Source organism: Peromyscus eremicus, chromosome 4, assembly GCF_949786415.1.
Source record: "Peromyscus eremicus chromosome 4, PerEre_H2_v1, whole genome shotgun sequence".
NCBI lineage: Eukaryota > Metazoa > Chordata > Mammalia > Rodentia > Cricetidae > Peromyscus > Peromyscus eremicus.
This window is the reverse complement of record NC_081419.1, coordinates 61,387,543-61,405,160: the sequence shown is the minus strand read 5'-3', so window position 1 is coordinate 61,405,160 and position 17,618 is coordinate 61,387,543. Positions and strand designations below refer to the sequence as shown.

Genomic DNA, 17,618 nt, shown 5'->3' with positions numbered 1-17,618 from the left:
AAGACCAGAAACTAGAAGCATTTGGCTGGTTAAGCTTTTAGGCTTCTAGCAGCAGTTCAGCTGAGATCCATTTGGATGAGGACTCAGAAGCTTCCAGTCTCAGGAAACAGGATCCGCTGAGGAATTGGCCAGGTAAGGTAGCTGTGGCTTGTTCTGCTTCTCTGATCTTCCAACATTTACCCCAATACCTGGCTTCAGGTTTGTTTTTATTAATAAGACCCTCTAAGATTCATGCTACACATTATAGCCATTAACTCATAACTGTAACTGTTCTGGCTCCACACAAGACCCAGTATTAATACAAGGAAGGGCAGTGCTCAGGGGATCCTATTATTTATCTCTTAGGTATGGAATATTGGTAGATTCTAGCAGGAACACCACTGTCTTTAGTATTATACCTCCTGCTAAGCCCATCAGGCCCCAATGGATAGCTCCAGGGGATCACAAAACAAATAAAATAGATACAAACATGAGAGAGATTTGTGGAGAGGATGGTGTGGGGTTAGAGTGGACAGTATGTATTGCATACATGTATGAAACTGTCTTAAAACAATTCGATTTTTAAATACTAACAATATAAATAGACTTTTACAGTTTGGACCCTTAGCAGTGTTTTATAGCCTCCTACCTATATCCCAATGTTGCTATAAAGACTCTGGTTTGTGGAGAGGTATTAAATTATTGCTATTGTAGATGCAAGCAAGGAGGTGTGTGTGTGTGTGTGTGTGTGTGTGTGTGTGTGTGTGTGTGTGTGTGTGTGATAGCATAAATATGTGTCTGGCATACGCATGTACCTGTCTCTGGGTACACACACAGAGGTCAGAAGAGTACAGTGGATATCCTGTTTTATGATTTTCTGTCTTATTCCTTTGAGACTGAATCTTTTACTAAACCTGGGCCTAGGCTGGCAGCCAGTGAGGACCTCCTATTTCTGTCCCCTACTACAGCACAGGGGTCACAGGAACATGCCCCCAGCTTTTTACATTAGTGCTGAGATTCAAACTCAGATCGTCATGCTGTGCAGCAAGCACTATTGTCCCCTAGACCATCTCTCCAGACCACAGGAGCTCTACCATCTTGCTAACACCACTCCCCCTACGTCCCAGAACACTTCAGATGTTTCCATTGAACAAAATCCATTCCCATGTACTCATTCATCAATTTATTAGTATATCACAAAGGTATTATTGGAAATGAAGGGTATTAAAGCACAGTTCGCATCCATAGGGATCCTGTGGTCTTAGCAAACAAAATATAAGTTATCAGTACTGTCTAAGAACCTAGAACATCTCATATAGTGGGACATATATAATTAACATGCCAGCTTTCTTTTCTTTAGAAGTGAATTGAGGAGTATGTCTTGGACAGATGAGTTTTTAGAAATTATCTGACTTACACTGAAATTGTTTTACTAAAATTAATTTTAATAGTATTAAATTTCACCTTGACTCCTGAAAGAAAGCAGGATGAGATAGGTACGTCTCCATAAGAAGAGAGACAAGTACAGTTCTGTTGTAAATAATTTAGAACTTGTTCCTTGATTGTAAGGAAAATAACAGACCACAGGCAGGAATACTTTTTGAGAAACAAGAGTTTAGAAAATGAGTATGTGTATTAGTAATCATCAGTATAAAATTGACTTTTAGAGTCGGGTGGTGGTGGTACACACCTTTAATCCCAGCACTCAGGAGGAACAGGTAGAAGCAAGCAGATCTCTGTGAGTTCAAGGCCAGCCTGGGCTACAGAATGAATTCCAGGAAAGGCTCCAAAGCTACACAGAGAAACCCTGTCTCAAAACACCAAAAAACAAACAAACAAACAAATAGAAATAAAAATAAATTGATTTTTAGAATCCTACTAAGAAATAATTTGTCATTTTTATCAACACAGAAAGAAAGCAAAATATCTGCCTAGGCCAGTAATTGTTTTTCCTACTCTTCCTTTGTTATTATAACTGTAAGTGTGCTCCCTAGAAAAAAGAAAGTCTTGAGTTACAAACCTCATCTTCTCACCACTGGCATCTACCTTAACAGTCAGTATCCAAATAAATAATATTTATTAAATAGTTCAAAACATATTGTATAAATATATAAAATCTTTAAAGAATGAATAAAATAGTTAATAAATCATACATGGAATAAAAACATTTAAAAATTAGAAATAAACACTAAATGAAAAAATGAGCAACAGGAAAAATTATAAAAGTCCATGTTAACAATTAAATTTTTTTCTATTTAATGGATACAAATATTTCAGAGATTATCTAAGTCAGAAATTAAGGTTTCAAAATACATTTAATATAAAGTGCTAATTAGTAGAGATAAACTTGTGTATAACTTTTTAACAAGCACTTTTTGCATATGACAAAGATATATTTTCTGAGCTAAAAGATGGAAATACAAAATAAAAAGTAGTCTGAGACAGTGTTTCACCTTTCCTAGTAGCCACAATTGTCCTCTTCGGTGCTGTATTTTTGAAAGATTTTTTAATGAAGTAATCGAAGTATAACAAGCTGAGAGACTCCTGGGGCTGTAATTATCTAGTTTGTTTTGAATCACTGTCTGGAGTTAGTCTAGTATTTTAATAAGGTCTACAGGGATTAGAAACAGTGAACACATGAATTATGAAACCCACTGTTAACCTGAACAAAAGAAGGAAAAGAGCCAACTCATGAAAAAATCAGGCTATCCCTATAAAATTATGGAATACTATTTAGCAATACACCTAGTTTAGCTATAAAGACCAGGAAATGCAGGTTTCAACTAAGAAATGTTCCATCAGCATGTATTTCATCATGTGACCAGAAATGCTGAGGAGTTTACTTGTTATAGCTATCAAAGTGGAGAGATGTGTCATTGCAATATTTTGACAAGTGTCACAGGTAGTAAAAAATGTGATCTTTAAGCAGAGCTATTTCAGGAAGAAAAGTTACTTCCCCTCCCAGAAATTTCCTGTGCATGTATAGTAATGAGTTTATAATAATGGTATGTGATTTTACCAATATATTTTACATTTAGCATTATAAACTGTTACCGAGTTCTTGACTACTTTTCTGGCATTAAACTATTAAGAATCTGAGTTCAATAAAGATAAAAATACCAAGGAAAGAAAGAATCTTCATTTTGGTGGAGAGGCAAATCCAAATCTCATACAGTAAAGCACTTTTCTCTACCCTTCCCTTGGTGTGAGAGCATACTCCTGGAAGGAAGCTATCTTGTCGTGTATCCTGACAAAGGAATCTCTTATTAAAGATGCAGAGGAAAGGTGCTAATTATGGAGCTAAGATAAAACAACACTGAGGCCTAGTTTCATATTTTCCAATATGTAGTCGAAGGGGCAGGGCCCTAGTTATCTGTTCTAACCATTAAGTATATGAGAAGAATCACTTTCCATAACATTAAAATATCCCTGTCTCTACCCAGCTTCTTTTTCTGCAGCTCTTTACATTTCCCATCATTCTTCCCATACTGTTTTTCTTTCTGAGATCAGAGTGTCATGATCAGCTCATGAATCTCATTGCTCTGGCAGCTATACTTCTGGTCATGACTTAGCCACATCATTTCTTAGAATCCGATAGCCTTCAGGCACCCAGGCTCTGACACACAGGCAGCCTCAACCATGCTGGAGCTTGCAGAGCTCCAGGTGGAAGGTTCTAGCATAGTGCTAGTGGAGTCAGTGTGTCTGCAGTACTGCATGCCAAGTGACTTCAGAGTCCAACCCCCAGTAGATCTATTGAAAAGTATATCTGGTCACATAATGAATAAAAGGTATTTGGGAGGTCTAAAAACACGGCAGCTAGAATAATTCTCAAAAGTATTCTAAAACCCCCCAACTACCACCTGCCTGAACCCAAATGTTCAACTAGCTAAGAGACGACTTTGGATATCTGAGTGTGAAGGGCCTTTGAGTCATCACTTAGTCTGAGGTCAAAAGCCCAAAGAGTATTTTGAAAAGAGGTATGGGGGCTTTATATCATTTTTTTCACTTAGAATTTAAAATAAATTATAATCTTAAAAATGTCTATGAGATTAATGAATCCCATTCAATGGAAAACTAGTTGTCTATACTCAGCTTCAATAGTAAAACTGGGAACTCCGGAGACATAAAAATAGTTATCGAGTTCATTATATACAGGGGGTTCATTTTACCATGAGACATAATGAACAAAAAGTATTCATTATTTACTAGATTAAATAATAATATAGGGAGGAAGCTTTTGCTTGTTACTTGAAATTAAACACTGCAACAAGTATATATTTAGATTGTTTTTATTATCCTTAAAGAACTGTTTGTAACATTTTACAAATCTTCAGACTGTTCAAGAAATACAGCAACGTCAATAAATACACCAAAACATGAGATTTCTCTAATGAAAGAATACAAAGAAGAAGAAAAAAATTAGAAACACCTGAGAACAAGAGGGCAAGACGTCAACTCTAGATCTGAAGTGGAAACCAAGTCAGGTCTCTCTATGATGTCAGCACATGACAATAAGTAACTCAAGTAGAAATTAATGTGTAGTTTTGAGCTTCACCTTTCTGAGAAGTTTGGAAGGACAATATTTGAATCCAAAACCTCTAAAACCCTATAGTATATGTATATATCGATAGCAGAGGATCCAAATACATAGAAACTGGCCTGACAGTAACTGCCAAAGCAAAGCAGAGCTCTTATTCTTCAGCATTTGTGATCTTCGTGGCATACTGTGAACTATAAAAGGGCATGATCCCTCTTCAACTGCAGAAAGTCATAAAAATGGATTTTATAAAGTTTCAAGGTCATCTGTATTCAAAACTGCATACAGCTGTGCTTTAGTAAACTAATCTATTGGTTAATTGATAGCTTTGCCTTCAAGATATATCCAAACTATGTACAAAGGATCCACAAATGTCAGCAATTTGTAACCAAAATTTGCTAGTTTACATATGCAAAAGTCTGCATTGGCTTTCAATTTAAAAATTTAAGAAAGTAGTGAATAGTGTTGGTTTGTCATGTGGGTTAAGAAAAAGTAGATGGCTTCAGCTTTTTAACAGGGAATTGTGAACTGCTCACAAATGAGAAGTCACAATCTTCTGATTAGAAAAGATAAGCTGCCTAAAATTCCCAATCAAAAACAGCACATGCAGTATTTTTTGAAGTGATTTTGTGAAATTAAAGTTCTACAAAAGCCCTTAGGATGCATCATCTCATTTCCCTTAGACAAGAATGAGTGAAGTCACTGGCGTACTTGGGCGATATACTCATATGTTTATATGTGTATTTCATTGCCCAGTTGAGACACAAAACCTTTTTAAAGGTGAGGCTATACACTTACAGTGTTAAGGAGATGCAGCACTTTACTATGTAGTTCCTAACCTCATTCCAATATAAACAATTTATCAATATGTTGTGAATTCAAGAAACAGCACGCAAAAGAAAATGTTACATGCAAAATTCACTGTTCCAACGTGAAACACTAGGGCTCTATAGTTTTTAATACCTGCACATCTGTTTAATTTGGCTAACAAGATGTACACAGAAGAAAGATGTTATCAATCCTCCTAACACAAGTCCGAGTCAAAGGCACTTCCACAGAGCACTAACTCCTTAAATTTCTCCAAGTCATTCCATGCTGTTTATGATCTATTTCTGTGTGAGACCAATAAAAGCCCCCTTGTCTAAATGTGAGCCTTGTTACTCTACCCCCAAAAGCAAGCCTATGTGTCACCCAAACACATATGGAGAGTAGTAATATACAAGAAACATAGGCAAAGGTCTTTGCATTCTTTGGGTTAAATTCATAAAGCCGGGAGAGTTCCAACAGGTAAGATATTTCAGAAGGGATTGCAGGAAAAACTGGCTGAAGTCTATTGTCTTGATGGAGGGGGGACTGCTGACTTCCATTGAATAACTACAATTTTACAAAGTTGGGGTGTCTATTTTAGTTTCCTTAAATTGTTCAGGTGGCTTGAATCTCCTCTGCTGTCATACATTGAATGGTAGGGGGTAAGAAGAACCATTTCTTCACACCAAAAGGAAAGGGAGAGCTGCTGGACAAATGTGTCCTCGAAAGAATTTTTAGGTAGAACAGGATGGGTTGATTGGATCAAAGAGCTTTTATTTGTAGAAGAGTTGAGGACACATAACTGAAAGCAGCTCGTGAGTTCACGCTGAGGAAAGGACACTGATAAATGCCTGGAACTGACCAGTGAGGCTGCATGGATACAAGCGACAAGGCAAGCTCCCCCTTGAAACCCAGAATGTTTTCCTCAAACATCTCCTAACAGTGTCAACATGAAGAAACCTAACTCATACCCTGGCGATTGTTCGAATATCAGGAAAATGGCCTTTCCTTTCCTGCCCAATTACATGGAATATTCACTTCCTTTATCTCCACAGTCTTCATTTTTTGGCATTCACAAGAAATTTTTTTTATGCTTTAATCAAGTGTAATAGTCACTAAATGACTGAATTTGAATTGGGGTTCTGACAAGAGTATTAAAAACAGATTTTAGCCTATGCGGATAAGTGAACCTCAAAGCAAACCATAGCCTCCTCTCACCTGGCAACTAAGGTCACTTCATTTGGAAATAAAAAGACAACAGCAGAGTTTTCACTTCTCAAATTTCTACCTAAGTCAATGCCTTATTTTCTCCGTAAACCTACATCCCCAAATAACCAGAGTTGGGTCTCCTCTGATGAACTGGGGACTTCCTGCCTGTGTTATAGGAGCACAGGATTTACTTTGGTGCTGACAATCCACAAACCATGAATCTTAAGAAGGAAAGTGTCGTTTGGTCTTTAACATCCGTCCAAACATTTATCAAGTTGTTTTTAAGCATAGGCAGGAAGAGACATCATAGTCACACTGCAGGAGGATGAGGCCCGAAGAAGACACCTGCCTTCATGTCCCACGAGACCAAGGCAGAGGTAAGATTTTAAAAAGCAGCTTTAGCACACTTTTCACTACTGTAGTCTTAAGAGTCAGTACCAATTGGCAAACTGAGCAACGATTTCAGATAACATATTTTACATTTTGAAAACTTGGATATCTTCATCACTCAAAAGCAAAAGAAAAGAACAGGCCAGAGAAAGCATTTCTGATTTTTGAATTATTATTTTACCATCTACTTTGCTTGAGATGTGTCTAAGGCCCATGAGATTGCTCAGTCTCAGCTTCCTAAATTCATACTGCAATTTACAAGAAGCAAGAATACACACCATGAAATGACAGAGATACATGGCTCTCACAATTAGTTTATGGGAATCAGTGGACGCTCCTCTCGTTTCTTCCAGATGTTAGTCTTGCTATCTCTTTTGGCTAGTGGTGGTGGTCGGCCTCTTTTTTTAGTGGGAGATGTGTTGGCTTCAAAATCTTCCATGGTGCTTTTCCTTCCCGGAGACTCTTCCCCAGGATGCTCTATAATAACTCCGCTACCCCCATCTAAGATGTGCCTCAATGCAGGGTCCTCAGGGGAGCAGACTGTGGTTCCACTCTCACTGCTGCTCAGGTCTAAATCTTCCAGGTAAAGGATCTTGGGCTGATGCATGCTTTTGATGAATGTTTTCTCCCTCTCCAGCTTTCTGCTTGAATGATGCTCATTCATATCCACCCCAGAGTCTAGACTTGTATCATTGCTCTGGGTTCTCTTGCCTTTTTTCAGGTCTATAAAGGAGTGTCTCACTTGTGCCACAGGCTTTCCATCAAGAGACACAAACCATGCCCTGGGATGGGGAGAGGGCTTGCCTTTGGACAGCTCAAGGAGGGTCTGCTCTGAAATTCCTTGGAGTTCTGATGAAAAAGGAGTCATCACAACAGCTTCATTTAGAGTTCCGGGAACAGACACAGACTCCAACAAGCTATTGGAATATCGGCTCCAATCGGAAGTCTGGGATGGCAAGCTCTGCTGACCTTCGAGTACAATGTCTTCTTCTCTGGCATCTGGGGCCTGGATGTGAGAATGCATTGGCATTTTGGGCAATGTTTGTGTAAAGTTTTCTCTGTTCACTGGTTCCATCAGTTGGCCATAGACTAACTGTCCCTTTCGTGGCAAAGTGGCAGACTTAGCAGCATGTAACTGCTCTGGTGTGGAAAAAAGGTCTGATGTCTGAAGGATGGCAATGGGCTGGCTGTAGATATGCATAAGCTGCTCGGGAATGTGGGAACGCCCGTATACCTCCTCACTTCCTGTGAGATACCTCTTGTCCTCTTGAGCGTCACCTAGTGATGGAGAGAGATTGTTATTAATATGCTTAAGTTGTTTGCTTCCTATACTTGGCTCCAAAGACTGTGTTGGATTTCTTGAGTAGTTATTGTGATTGCCTGACAGAAAGGAAACATCTTCATTGTAGATTTTAAAATTGTCCCGAGTTTTCACCATGGAAATTCTTTCTTCTGCTTCCTTCTTGGTGGTTTCCTTTTTCTGGGGGCTGTAGGATGAGGTTTGGGCATTAAATAACTGTGCCTTGTCCTCAGCTTTTAATGCAACTTTGACTGAACTGATATGATTTATGTGTGTTGTTGATGTTGTCTGGTCTCTCTTGAGGATCTCAAGTTTAGTGATATTTCTTTCTCTTTTCTGTGGTGTTCCACATTTACCCCTAGAGGAGAAAAAGCAAAAAGTAAAGGATACTTAAAAGTTACAATCTATAAGATTCACCAAAGAAAAATATACCAAAACATACAAATATATATCTAATGATTATTAGAATACATTTGTTTTGGTTTCCAATCTAAATATATTAAAGGCTAAGTGATTTCTTTGTAATTTTTTAATTTTTATTTATGTGTATGTATGTGCATGTGAGAGCCCCTAGAACTGGAGTTACAGGCAGATATGAGTGCTGGGCACAGAACTCAGGTCCTTTGGAAGAGCAAGTGTTTTGTTTTGTTTTGTTTTGTTTTGTTTGCTTGTTTTTGGTTATTTGTTTTGTTTTTAAATAGATTCTTCTTGCATACAGTACACCTGGACCACAGTTTCCCCTCCTTCCACTTCTCCCAGCTCCTTGTCACCTCTTCTCTCCTCCAGATCTACTTCCTCTCTGTTTCCCTTCATAAAAGAGCAAGCCTCCAAGAGACAACAACCAAACACAGCAAAAAAAAATACAATAAGACAAGGGAAAAGCCCTGATATGGAGGCTGGACAAGGCAACACAATGGGAGGAAAAGAGTCTCAAGAGCGGGCAAAAGAAACAGAGACACACCCGCTCTCACTGTTAGGAGTTCCACAAAAATGCCAATCTAACAGCTACAACATACATGCAGAGGACCTGGTACATACCCTTGCCAGCCTCGTATTTGCTGCCTCAGTAGGAAAAAGTGTTTTTAACTACTAAGTCATCTCTCCAGCCCCTAATAATTATTTCTATAAATGAACTCTATAATGCACACAACATACTGAAATTATACTATAATATGAAAACTCTGTCTATACACATAGATTAGTGCTGTTCTCACCTGCAATAACAAAGTAGTACAGCAAAAAATCCAATGATGATAACTATTGTTCCCCCTAATATGGCTGTAAGGAACACCGTGTGGTACGCAGTTATGTCTTTAGAATCTTCATTTATACCGGAACCTGTATGATTCAACATAAACACAGAAAAACGTATTATTTGGGGTTAGACTTTTAGTTTTGTTCTATCCTGGATAAGGCAGACTGAATATATGTGTTCAATTCTATTGGTTTGCTTCCTTCAAAGCAGTGGTAGACTGCTGTGGGTGAAGTACATCTTTCGTGCCCTGTGGGATTAGTCAACTGACTTGCTTTGACCAATGAACTTTGAACTCTTGGAATGAGGTTGCGTGACTATGGGAATAGCTTTTTCCAAAATACCACTTGCCTTCAGAAACTGAACTTCTTGCTTAATATTGCAACCCTAGTTAATAACATGCATCCAGATCATCTAAATTTTTGTATTCAATCTGTTTCCCTACTGTGTATTCAGCCTATTCAGTTTAACTTACCTTTAAGGAAACAATGTAACCAACCTCACTATACCTTGGAATTCCCATGTAATTCACTTTTACAAAATACACTGAATGCATAGCTTTAATCTAAAACCATTTCCCCCGTCTCTCCTTTGGGACTCTTCCATGCCCCCGACCCAGAATAATGGATAAGCATTGTGGTATTCTTTTTCAGAAAGTAGTCAGTATGTTGAAAGTAAGTTAAAGAAAACAAACATTTGCCATAAATGTTGGAAGCGACAGGTGGATACAGGTTGATAGCATCTGTTTGCAGTTTTGAGTGCTGCTTGGGGGTCAGTAAATTCTTCCTTTGTAAATGCTGGTAAAAAAAAAAAAAATTAAGAGATTCCTCATTTCCTTCCTATACCGTATTTTTTGTGCTATTTGATAAATATGGAACAAAGTCCTTTGTTAGAAGCAGACAGAAAGATACAAGGAGAGAAGTGCAGAATCCACATTTGGGATCACTCTTGGTTTAAACTGCTCCAAGAAGAAGAGCCTTTTTCTTTAATGTGGCACCAAAGCATGTGATGTGGCTCGGCCATCTTGCTAAGGCACTTTGACATGGGAAGAGTATGTCCCAGAAAGTCACTATGCCTTCAACCTGAGTTCTGAAATGAGAAAACATGTTGAGTTGAACCATGCCAAGCCCAAGAGCAGAGCAGCCAACCCCAAACACTCACATGCTTCAAAGGTAATAAATAATATATTAGCTAAAATGGCTGGCTGCTGCACAACAGCTTGCTCTTACAGAACCGGTATCCTGCTGCTGAGATGCTGAGAAAGCAAAACTCTAAAATATGTGGCCCTGGCTTCCGAGCCCTAAAGAGAACTTTGAAGGATATTGTTTAAGGAAGTTGTAAAAATGGAAACTTAAATTATGCAGTAGCAAAATATAGAACTATGGGGTTCTTATTTAATTTGAGTTAGAATGATGGGTAACAGAACCCATCCAGCCTCCAGCATGTGAAAGGATGTTTCTGTATTCAGGAAGGTTTTGGGGGGGTTTTGTTTTTTTGTTTTATTGTTGTTTTGTTGCTTGTTTTGTGGGGATGTGTTGTTTTTGTTTTGCTTTGTTTTTTGTTTTGTTTTATTTTGTTACAGCTTTATCCAGACAGGACCTCACTATGTAGCTCAGGCTGTCCTGGAACTCTCTATGTAGACGAGGCTGGCCTCAGACTCACAGAGATCTGCCTACCTCTACCTCCCAAGTGCTGGGATTAAAGGTGTGCATCACTATGCCCAGTTCTATTCAGGAAGATTTAATAGATTGAATACATAATGATTTTTTTAAATTTTTGATAAATTTACTGGATGTGATAAATGTGGGTTTTCCTTAGGTTCAGATTCCCTGCATAATTTGGTACTGTGTTAAATACTTTGTGTTAAATCAGCATGGATTATCCCTAGTGAAGAATTCTTGATGTGTGGCCACCAGCTTCCAGCCACCTTCTGTTCAAACTGCCAGGTCAATGATCATGTTTTATATCATCTATCTGATCTTTCAAAACAATCTGGAGACACTATCCAACATCCTTTCCCCTCATGTCCCCCAGAGTCTTCCTCCTCAGAAAGATCAGGCACTGTTTTCGGAAAGACTGGAAAGGACTGGAGTCAGTGGCAGCCACCTGGTGAGGAGTTGAGCAAGCTCTGGTCTGCTTTCTGGAGCTGCAGAGATGTCTGCCTTCCCCAGGAACCTGTAAACTACACACATTCTTCACCTTTTAAAAAATTACTCAAAATGTCCCTGTTTTTTAAAGCCAGAGGATCTAACTGTGCTGGGCAGAATTTATTCATGAAAACATAAACTTAGAAAATACTAGAAGCAACTTTAGTCTTCATAGATTCATTAGACGTGACAGGAAGGCACTTAGAGTTCATGGAGCTTAATCCTTTGGTCCTGTATACAAGAAAAGGGGAGGGGGGAGGAGTTGTCTAGTTTCATTCACCTGCTACATGGCAATGCTTAGGCTAAGCTGGAGGCCAGCTGATATCAACTCCAGCATGCTATGTGCATTATTCTTTAAAATTATTTTGTTTCGTTTTTACACTACCTCTAGCTCCTGGGAATGGAGCTGCTATCCAGTAGCCCAAGTGTGGTGCATCGTAGGTCCAAATCAAATGACTGTTGTGCTCCTTGACTGTTCCCCAGCCATGATGCACCCAAGCACCTAAAACATATGGTAAGTGAAAAATAACAATTAGGTATAGTTCTAAGCCTTAAACTGAAGGTATAAAAACAGTTTGCTGGTAGTCATGTAAAGAATTCAGAACATTTCAGAAATTATAAATACCATGATATTAAATATCTAGGATGATAAATCTTAAATATCACACCATACTCATTAGAATGTATACATGATGACATAATGTGAATGATTTGTCATGACTAAAGGAGACAAATTCATTGTAACAAAACTCAACTTATGTACCCTGAGAATGTGAAGAATAAAATTCTAATTTAAAGGCTAGCTAAGATGTAAAGTGCTTGAATCCCAGAGTTCAGTCTCCAGCACCAGACACTTAACAAGAGAGGAATAAATCCCAATTCATCAACAGGTAGTTATTTGTCACTTGTCCTGAGATTGTGATTAAACACATGTACAACATATGTTTTGTGACCTTATCACTTTAAGAACCGTTGTTCTAATGCTACTGATTGTTTTTCCAGAACAATTTCTTTTCCATCCAGAGCTGCACCTATGAATGAGTCAGACTTCACATGCAGTTTTCATCTGAGGTGTCAGAAATTAAAGCAGTTCACTGCAGGCATGCTGCTGTAGCTGGGAAGCAAGCCCAGATCTGGTCTTCTTTGCAATGGAGAATGAAGTCAGAAGATCCAGGAGGAAATGATTAAATGACCAAAGTAGAACCCAGATCACTGCAGCATCTGTAACTAGGTGAATCCCTAAAGGGGGACCATCACTCCTTCCATCTCTTGTGGAATTTATTGTCAAGATACTCACACATATTTTTGATGGTCTTAACTAAGATTTTAGATACTCTCATACTGCCTACTTAAAATTTCCTGAGGGAATATTTTTTAATCTTAAATTATTTCTTCCTCAAAATGTTAGAGGAACACAAGACAACGTAGGTGAATAATGTTCAAATTTTTGTTTGCTTGTTTTTACATAATGTGTACAATGGTTAACCTCAATTGTCAGCTTGATGAGAGCTACAATCACCTTGAGAAATGGGCCTCCTCTGGCACGCCTGTGGAGAATTATCTTGAGAAGGTCAACGGAAGTAGGAAGACACTCGCACTGTGAGTGGCACCAGCCACTGGGCCATGATCCGGAACAGTGCGAAAGGAGAAAGGCAGCAGAGCACCAGCCTTTATCGCTCTCTGCTTCTTGACATGGATGCAGCACGAGCAGCTACCTCCACGCCTCCTCTACTGTAGCTTCCCCACCACGATGGACTCCAGCCATCACGGTTATAAGTCAAAATAAATCATCTCTCTCTCTCTTAAGTTGCCTTTGTCAGGGCATTTTATTACAGCAATTGGAAAAGCGATCAAGACAATGAATCAGCATCATTTCCCCTCACAAACATATGCACCAGTGAGGCCAATTATGGTCCTTAACAAAGTGTACAAAGTGGTAATGTTAGTGAAAGCCTAGATGTGTATAAAGCTCTAAGATTAAATATCCAAATATCCAAAAGAAAAACATTCTATTTTAGCTACCATACCTGTGTTCATATCAAATGTCCAAGCAGGTATGCGATCTCCCATGTTTACATGATTTGTATGTAGAAGAGGAAGAGATATATGAATAGAGCCATCCACCTTTAGTTCTTTTCCTCCAGAATATATTTTCACACATATTGCAGCAAGAGGAGTCAACTCAATGTTTTCCAAACCTAAAAGAGAGTATAATTTATTAAGATTATATCCAGAGGTTGCATATACATAATAAATTGTCATGACTCTAAAACTCATTTTACTCTATTATTTCATCATTGTTACCCATTCTAATGCATACTCTATTGGCTGTACATTAAATATTTTTTTAAATATAATTTCAATATATTTCATAAATAGCTACTGGCTAGGAATGTAACATTGGCCAATAGGTGTAAGCTTCGGTTAGTCTAATTCAGAGTCATCTGATTTAAGGACACTGGAATCCAACCAAAGGTTTTTGAAGATGTAATCCCAGGCCAGTGAGATGGCTCAGTGGGTAAAGGTACTTGCTGTATAAGCCTGACAACCTGAGTTTGATTCCTGCTTGGAAGGAGAGCACTGGCTCCTAGAAGAGGTCTTCTGGCCTCCACAGGCATGCTGCATCGAGTGCACACACTCTGTGCCCTAAGCGCTAATCCTAACTTTCAATTTAAAAAAACAAAAAACACCTGTAGATTCACAGGACTCTAGAACTGTGTAATCCAATAGATGGGCTGCCAGCTGCACGTGGCTTTTATACAAAACCTGGACCTTCGGTGTTCTGACGACATCTCAAACTCAGTAAGCACGTGTGACCAGTGGCACCAGGCTAGACAAAGCAGAGATGTCCCCTTATAAGACTCGGCATGTTTAAAGCAGGATTTTGAGAGGAAAACTCCTTGTGACCCTGCCCAAGTCTCATGAGCTTTGTCTTGAACACCCTCCAGCACAGCGGGAGCTCACCTACGACAGACAGTGGTGTAGCATTCATTAAGTGTCTTTACTTTGTGCATCCTCTAACTTACATCCAGAAAAACTTCGTCAGATGTCTTAGACCAACTTCCTCAAGAAGCAGGCTTTGGGATTGAGCAGGAACTGACCAGGGAAGCAATTGCCGGAAACAACCACTCATGAAGTGGAAGGTTAATACACAAGGAAAGAAGCCAACACAGGACATGGTAAAGAAGGAGAATCAGGGAGATAACTCCAGAACAAGCCCACTAGCCAAAGCAAGGAAATAGGAGTATTAATGTGTCAACTCCAGTATGCTCCATGTAAGGACAAAGCCTGCTTCATGGACCAGGCAGTACCCTCAGCAGTGACTGATGTACAGGCTTGACAGAAGACTGGGCTTTGTCTGGCTGCAACACTGGAAATATCAGTTTTATTTATAATTTATAGTATACATTGTTTATATAATATACTCTTTTTACTCTCATTCTAGATGTACCCAAATGAACCAAAATTTGACACAACCAAAATACTCAAAATTATAAATTGTCTGAGGTAATTTTTTTATATAATTTAATTTAATTTTACATATCAGCCACGGATTCCCCTGTCCTTCCTCCTCCCTCTCCCCCTCCCCTCCCCAAGGTAATTTTAAACAGTGGCATTTCAATTAAATTCACAAATAGGAGAAATGGTGTGACAAATGCGGTTGTGTTTTAAATTTTGTTGTAAAAGTGAAATTCCATTCATCCCTTAACTTTTAAATCACACAATCCTAACAACAAAGCTGTGGACTGTGGACTAGTTTCTTTCCTAGCTAAGACAGATCAAGTAGAAATTACGATCACTGACTCAGCTCTGTCACCGTGGTAAACATAACTCAGAGACCAGCTGATAGCATACTTTCTCTGGCTATTTAACTGACACTTCTCATCAGTTTGCTAAAGACTAACTGCATAGGAAGTCAAACTGGGATATGTATTTAAGTCAAAGTTGCTAAATGTATCATATTGTAAATTTTACAATAATCACAGCTTTTTCTGTATTTTGCCTACTTACTTTGGTTCAAATGAAATTTAATGAATTAAAATGAAAGGACATTTTGATTAGTTTGACATAATAGATGCCAAAGACTTTGGTATAATTATTCTTTTTTTGTTTTGTTTTGTTTATTTGTTTCTTTGTTTGTTGTGGGAGACAAGGTTTCTCTGTGTAACAGCCCTGGCTGCCCTAGAACCGTCTTTGTACCCAGGCTGGCCTCAAACTCACAGATATCTGCCTGCCTCTTTGCCTCTCAGGGGCTGGGCCACCACACCTGGCTTAACTATTCTTTTTTGGATAAAAAGAAATTGCTTATAAACAATTAATACTTAGATATTTCAAAAGCAACATGTATTTTGCAAAGCTTTAGTGAAAATCAAATATGTAATACTATGCACATAAATAAATGGTATTTGATGAAAAATTTATGTGCTAATGTTTTTTAGAAATATGATTATATATTTAAAAACTAGAAAATACCTGGTTTGTTAAGAGTGATTCCGGTCGTATACAGAAAATTGTCCACCTTTAAAAACTGCTGTAGAACTGTTAGATAGCCAGTCACGTTGCTAATATGATGGTTGTCAGGAAGTTTAATGAAGGCTTTTGAAAACTGAACACTTGGTTGAGATTTGGCATCTGGACAAAGGAAATCCCATTAACAAATGGACAAAAACATACACATATTGAAAACAGCATCACTGGTCAGGACGTTTTCTTCTACAGGATGTGGTTATAATGATTTCTGAGTGTCATCAACATCTCACATAATTACTTTAAATTCAGAACCAAGAAGCTTCCTTCTTTATCTATTTATATAAAGAGTACTTTCATTCCACAATAGTATCAATCTGTGAACCGCAAATGAGCCGCTGATGCTTACATGGATACACGTAAGAAACTTGAGTACAAAGCAGAAGTTGTGGGGAAAGATGTCAGTAATAAGAATAATAATGTAAAGTTCTGGAATAGAAAAGATAGCATTCAGCATTCACATTACATGTGGTTCTTTTAGCTCATAAAGCACCTCCAGACCAGAACTGTTTGATTCTGCCCAGAATTTCTTCATGGCTCTTTCAGATCTCACTTTAGGGAACCATATACTGACCATCCTCAGCTTGCGTGGTTCTGTAACAGGAGTGAGGTTGATGGTGTGTGTCAGAATGGGCCAAGACCAATCAAGCATCTTGTTCATGCTGAACAATAGGTCTAGTCCCAAGCACAACTACCAAGGTGTGTGCTTGCCTGGATACAGAATGGAAGGCTTGTTTTGTTTCCCACAGGGTCCCTTTTTGTAACCCAAAATGAGAGCTTGTTTGAAAATGGAGGCAGTGTTTACAGGGTGGAATTGAGAAATGGAGAGAGGAAAAACTATTTTTCAATTATTCCAACTTGAGTCCTTCAGATTAAACCTTGCCTAAAGTAGACCCTGCTTTGTAAAAGATAAATGGTTCCTTTGGGGTTATGCTAGTTTAGGATAGGTTTCCAGCAACGTTCAATAATAACCACCCTTCGGGACATCCAGCCACATACTGAAGTGGGTAGGTTTCTCCATTAGATAGGTACACAGTATTTTTAAAGTCTTCCAAATGCCAGATTTCAGATGCATGTGTGTATTACTTCATTTCAATGGTGTTGAATGGACTCTCTTCTGATGTTTATCAATTGAGAACTGAGGGACATATTGATATTTCTATAACCAACACAATTTAACAAGCCAAGGATCAATTCCAAAATTTTGTAAGTTATCAGATACATTACCTTTGGCCTTGGACTTAAATAAGATAACAGATAAATGCAGAAGAAATCATTTAAGTTATTAGGATGAAAAAATGTATCAAATTTTAAAGATGTGTGTGATATTAAAAGATAGTGTCAGATAATTCTTAAAATCAGTTTCTAGGATTTTTTCATAAAGGGAAAAAAATAACACCTGCAAAACACTGGAGTAAAATAGCATAATTATATCTTCATTATTATTTAGCTATTTGAGGAAACAATCTG

At 38.3% G+C, this 17,618-nt stretch overlaps 1 protein-coding gene and 1 non-coding gene across 2 annotated transcripts in view; both read right to left on the bottom strand.

The window, feature by feature from the left end:
- Window positions 1-4,252: 4,252 nt before the first annotated feature.
- Window positions 4,253-17,618, bottom strand: part of Fam171b (family with sequence similarity 171 member B) — a 53,780-nt gene continuing 40,414 nt past the window's right edge. Inside the window, exons 4-8 of the mRNA XM_059260800.1 lie at window positions 16,095-16,253; window positions 13,649-13,819; window positions 12,007-12,123; window positions 9,437-9,560; window positions 4,253-8,580 (exon numbers count right to left, since the gene is read on the bottom strand). Coding sequence (XP_059116783.1) covers window positions 7,233-8,580; window positions 9,437-9,560; window positions 12,007-12,123; window positions 13,649-13,819; window positions 16,095-16,253 — 1,919 coding nt within the window. The 3' untranslated portion in view covers window positions 4,253-7,232. The remainder of the gene's footprint in view (window positions 8,581-9,436; window positions 9,561-12,006; window positions 12,124-13,648; window positions 13,820-16,094; window positions 16,254-17,618) is intronic.
- On the bottom strand, window positions 12,644-12,724 carry LOC131910151 (small nucleolar RNA SNORD60). Its single transcript, XR_009379012.1, has one exon. It is a non-coding gene; the product is annotated as a small nucleolar RNA SNORD60 (small nucleolar RNA).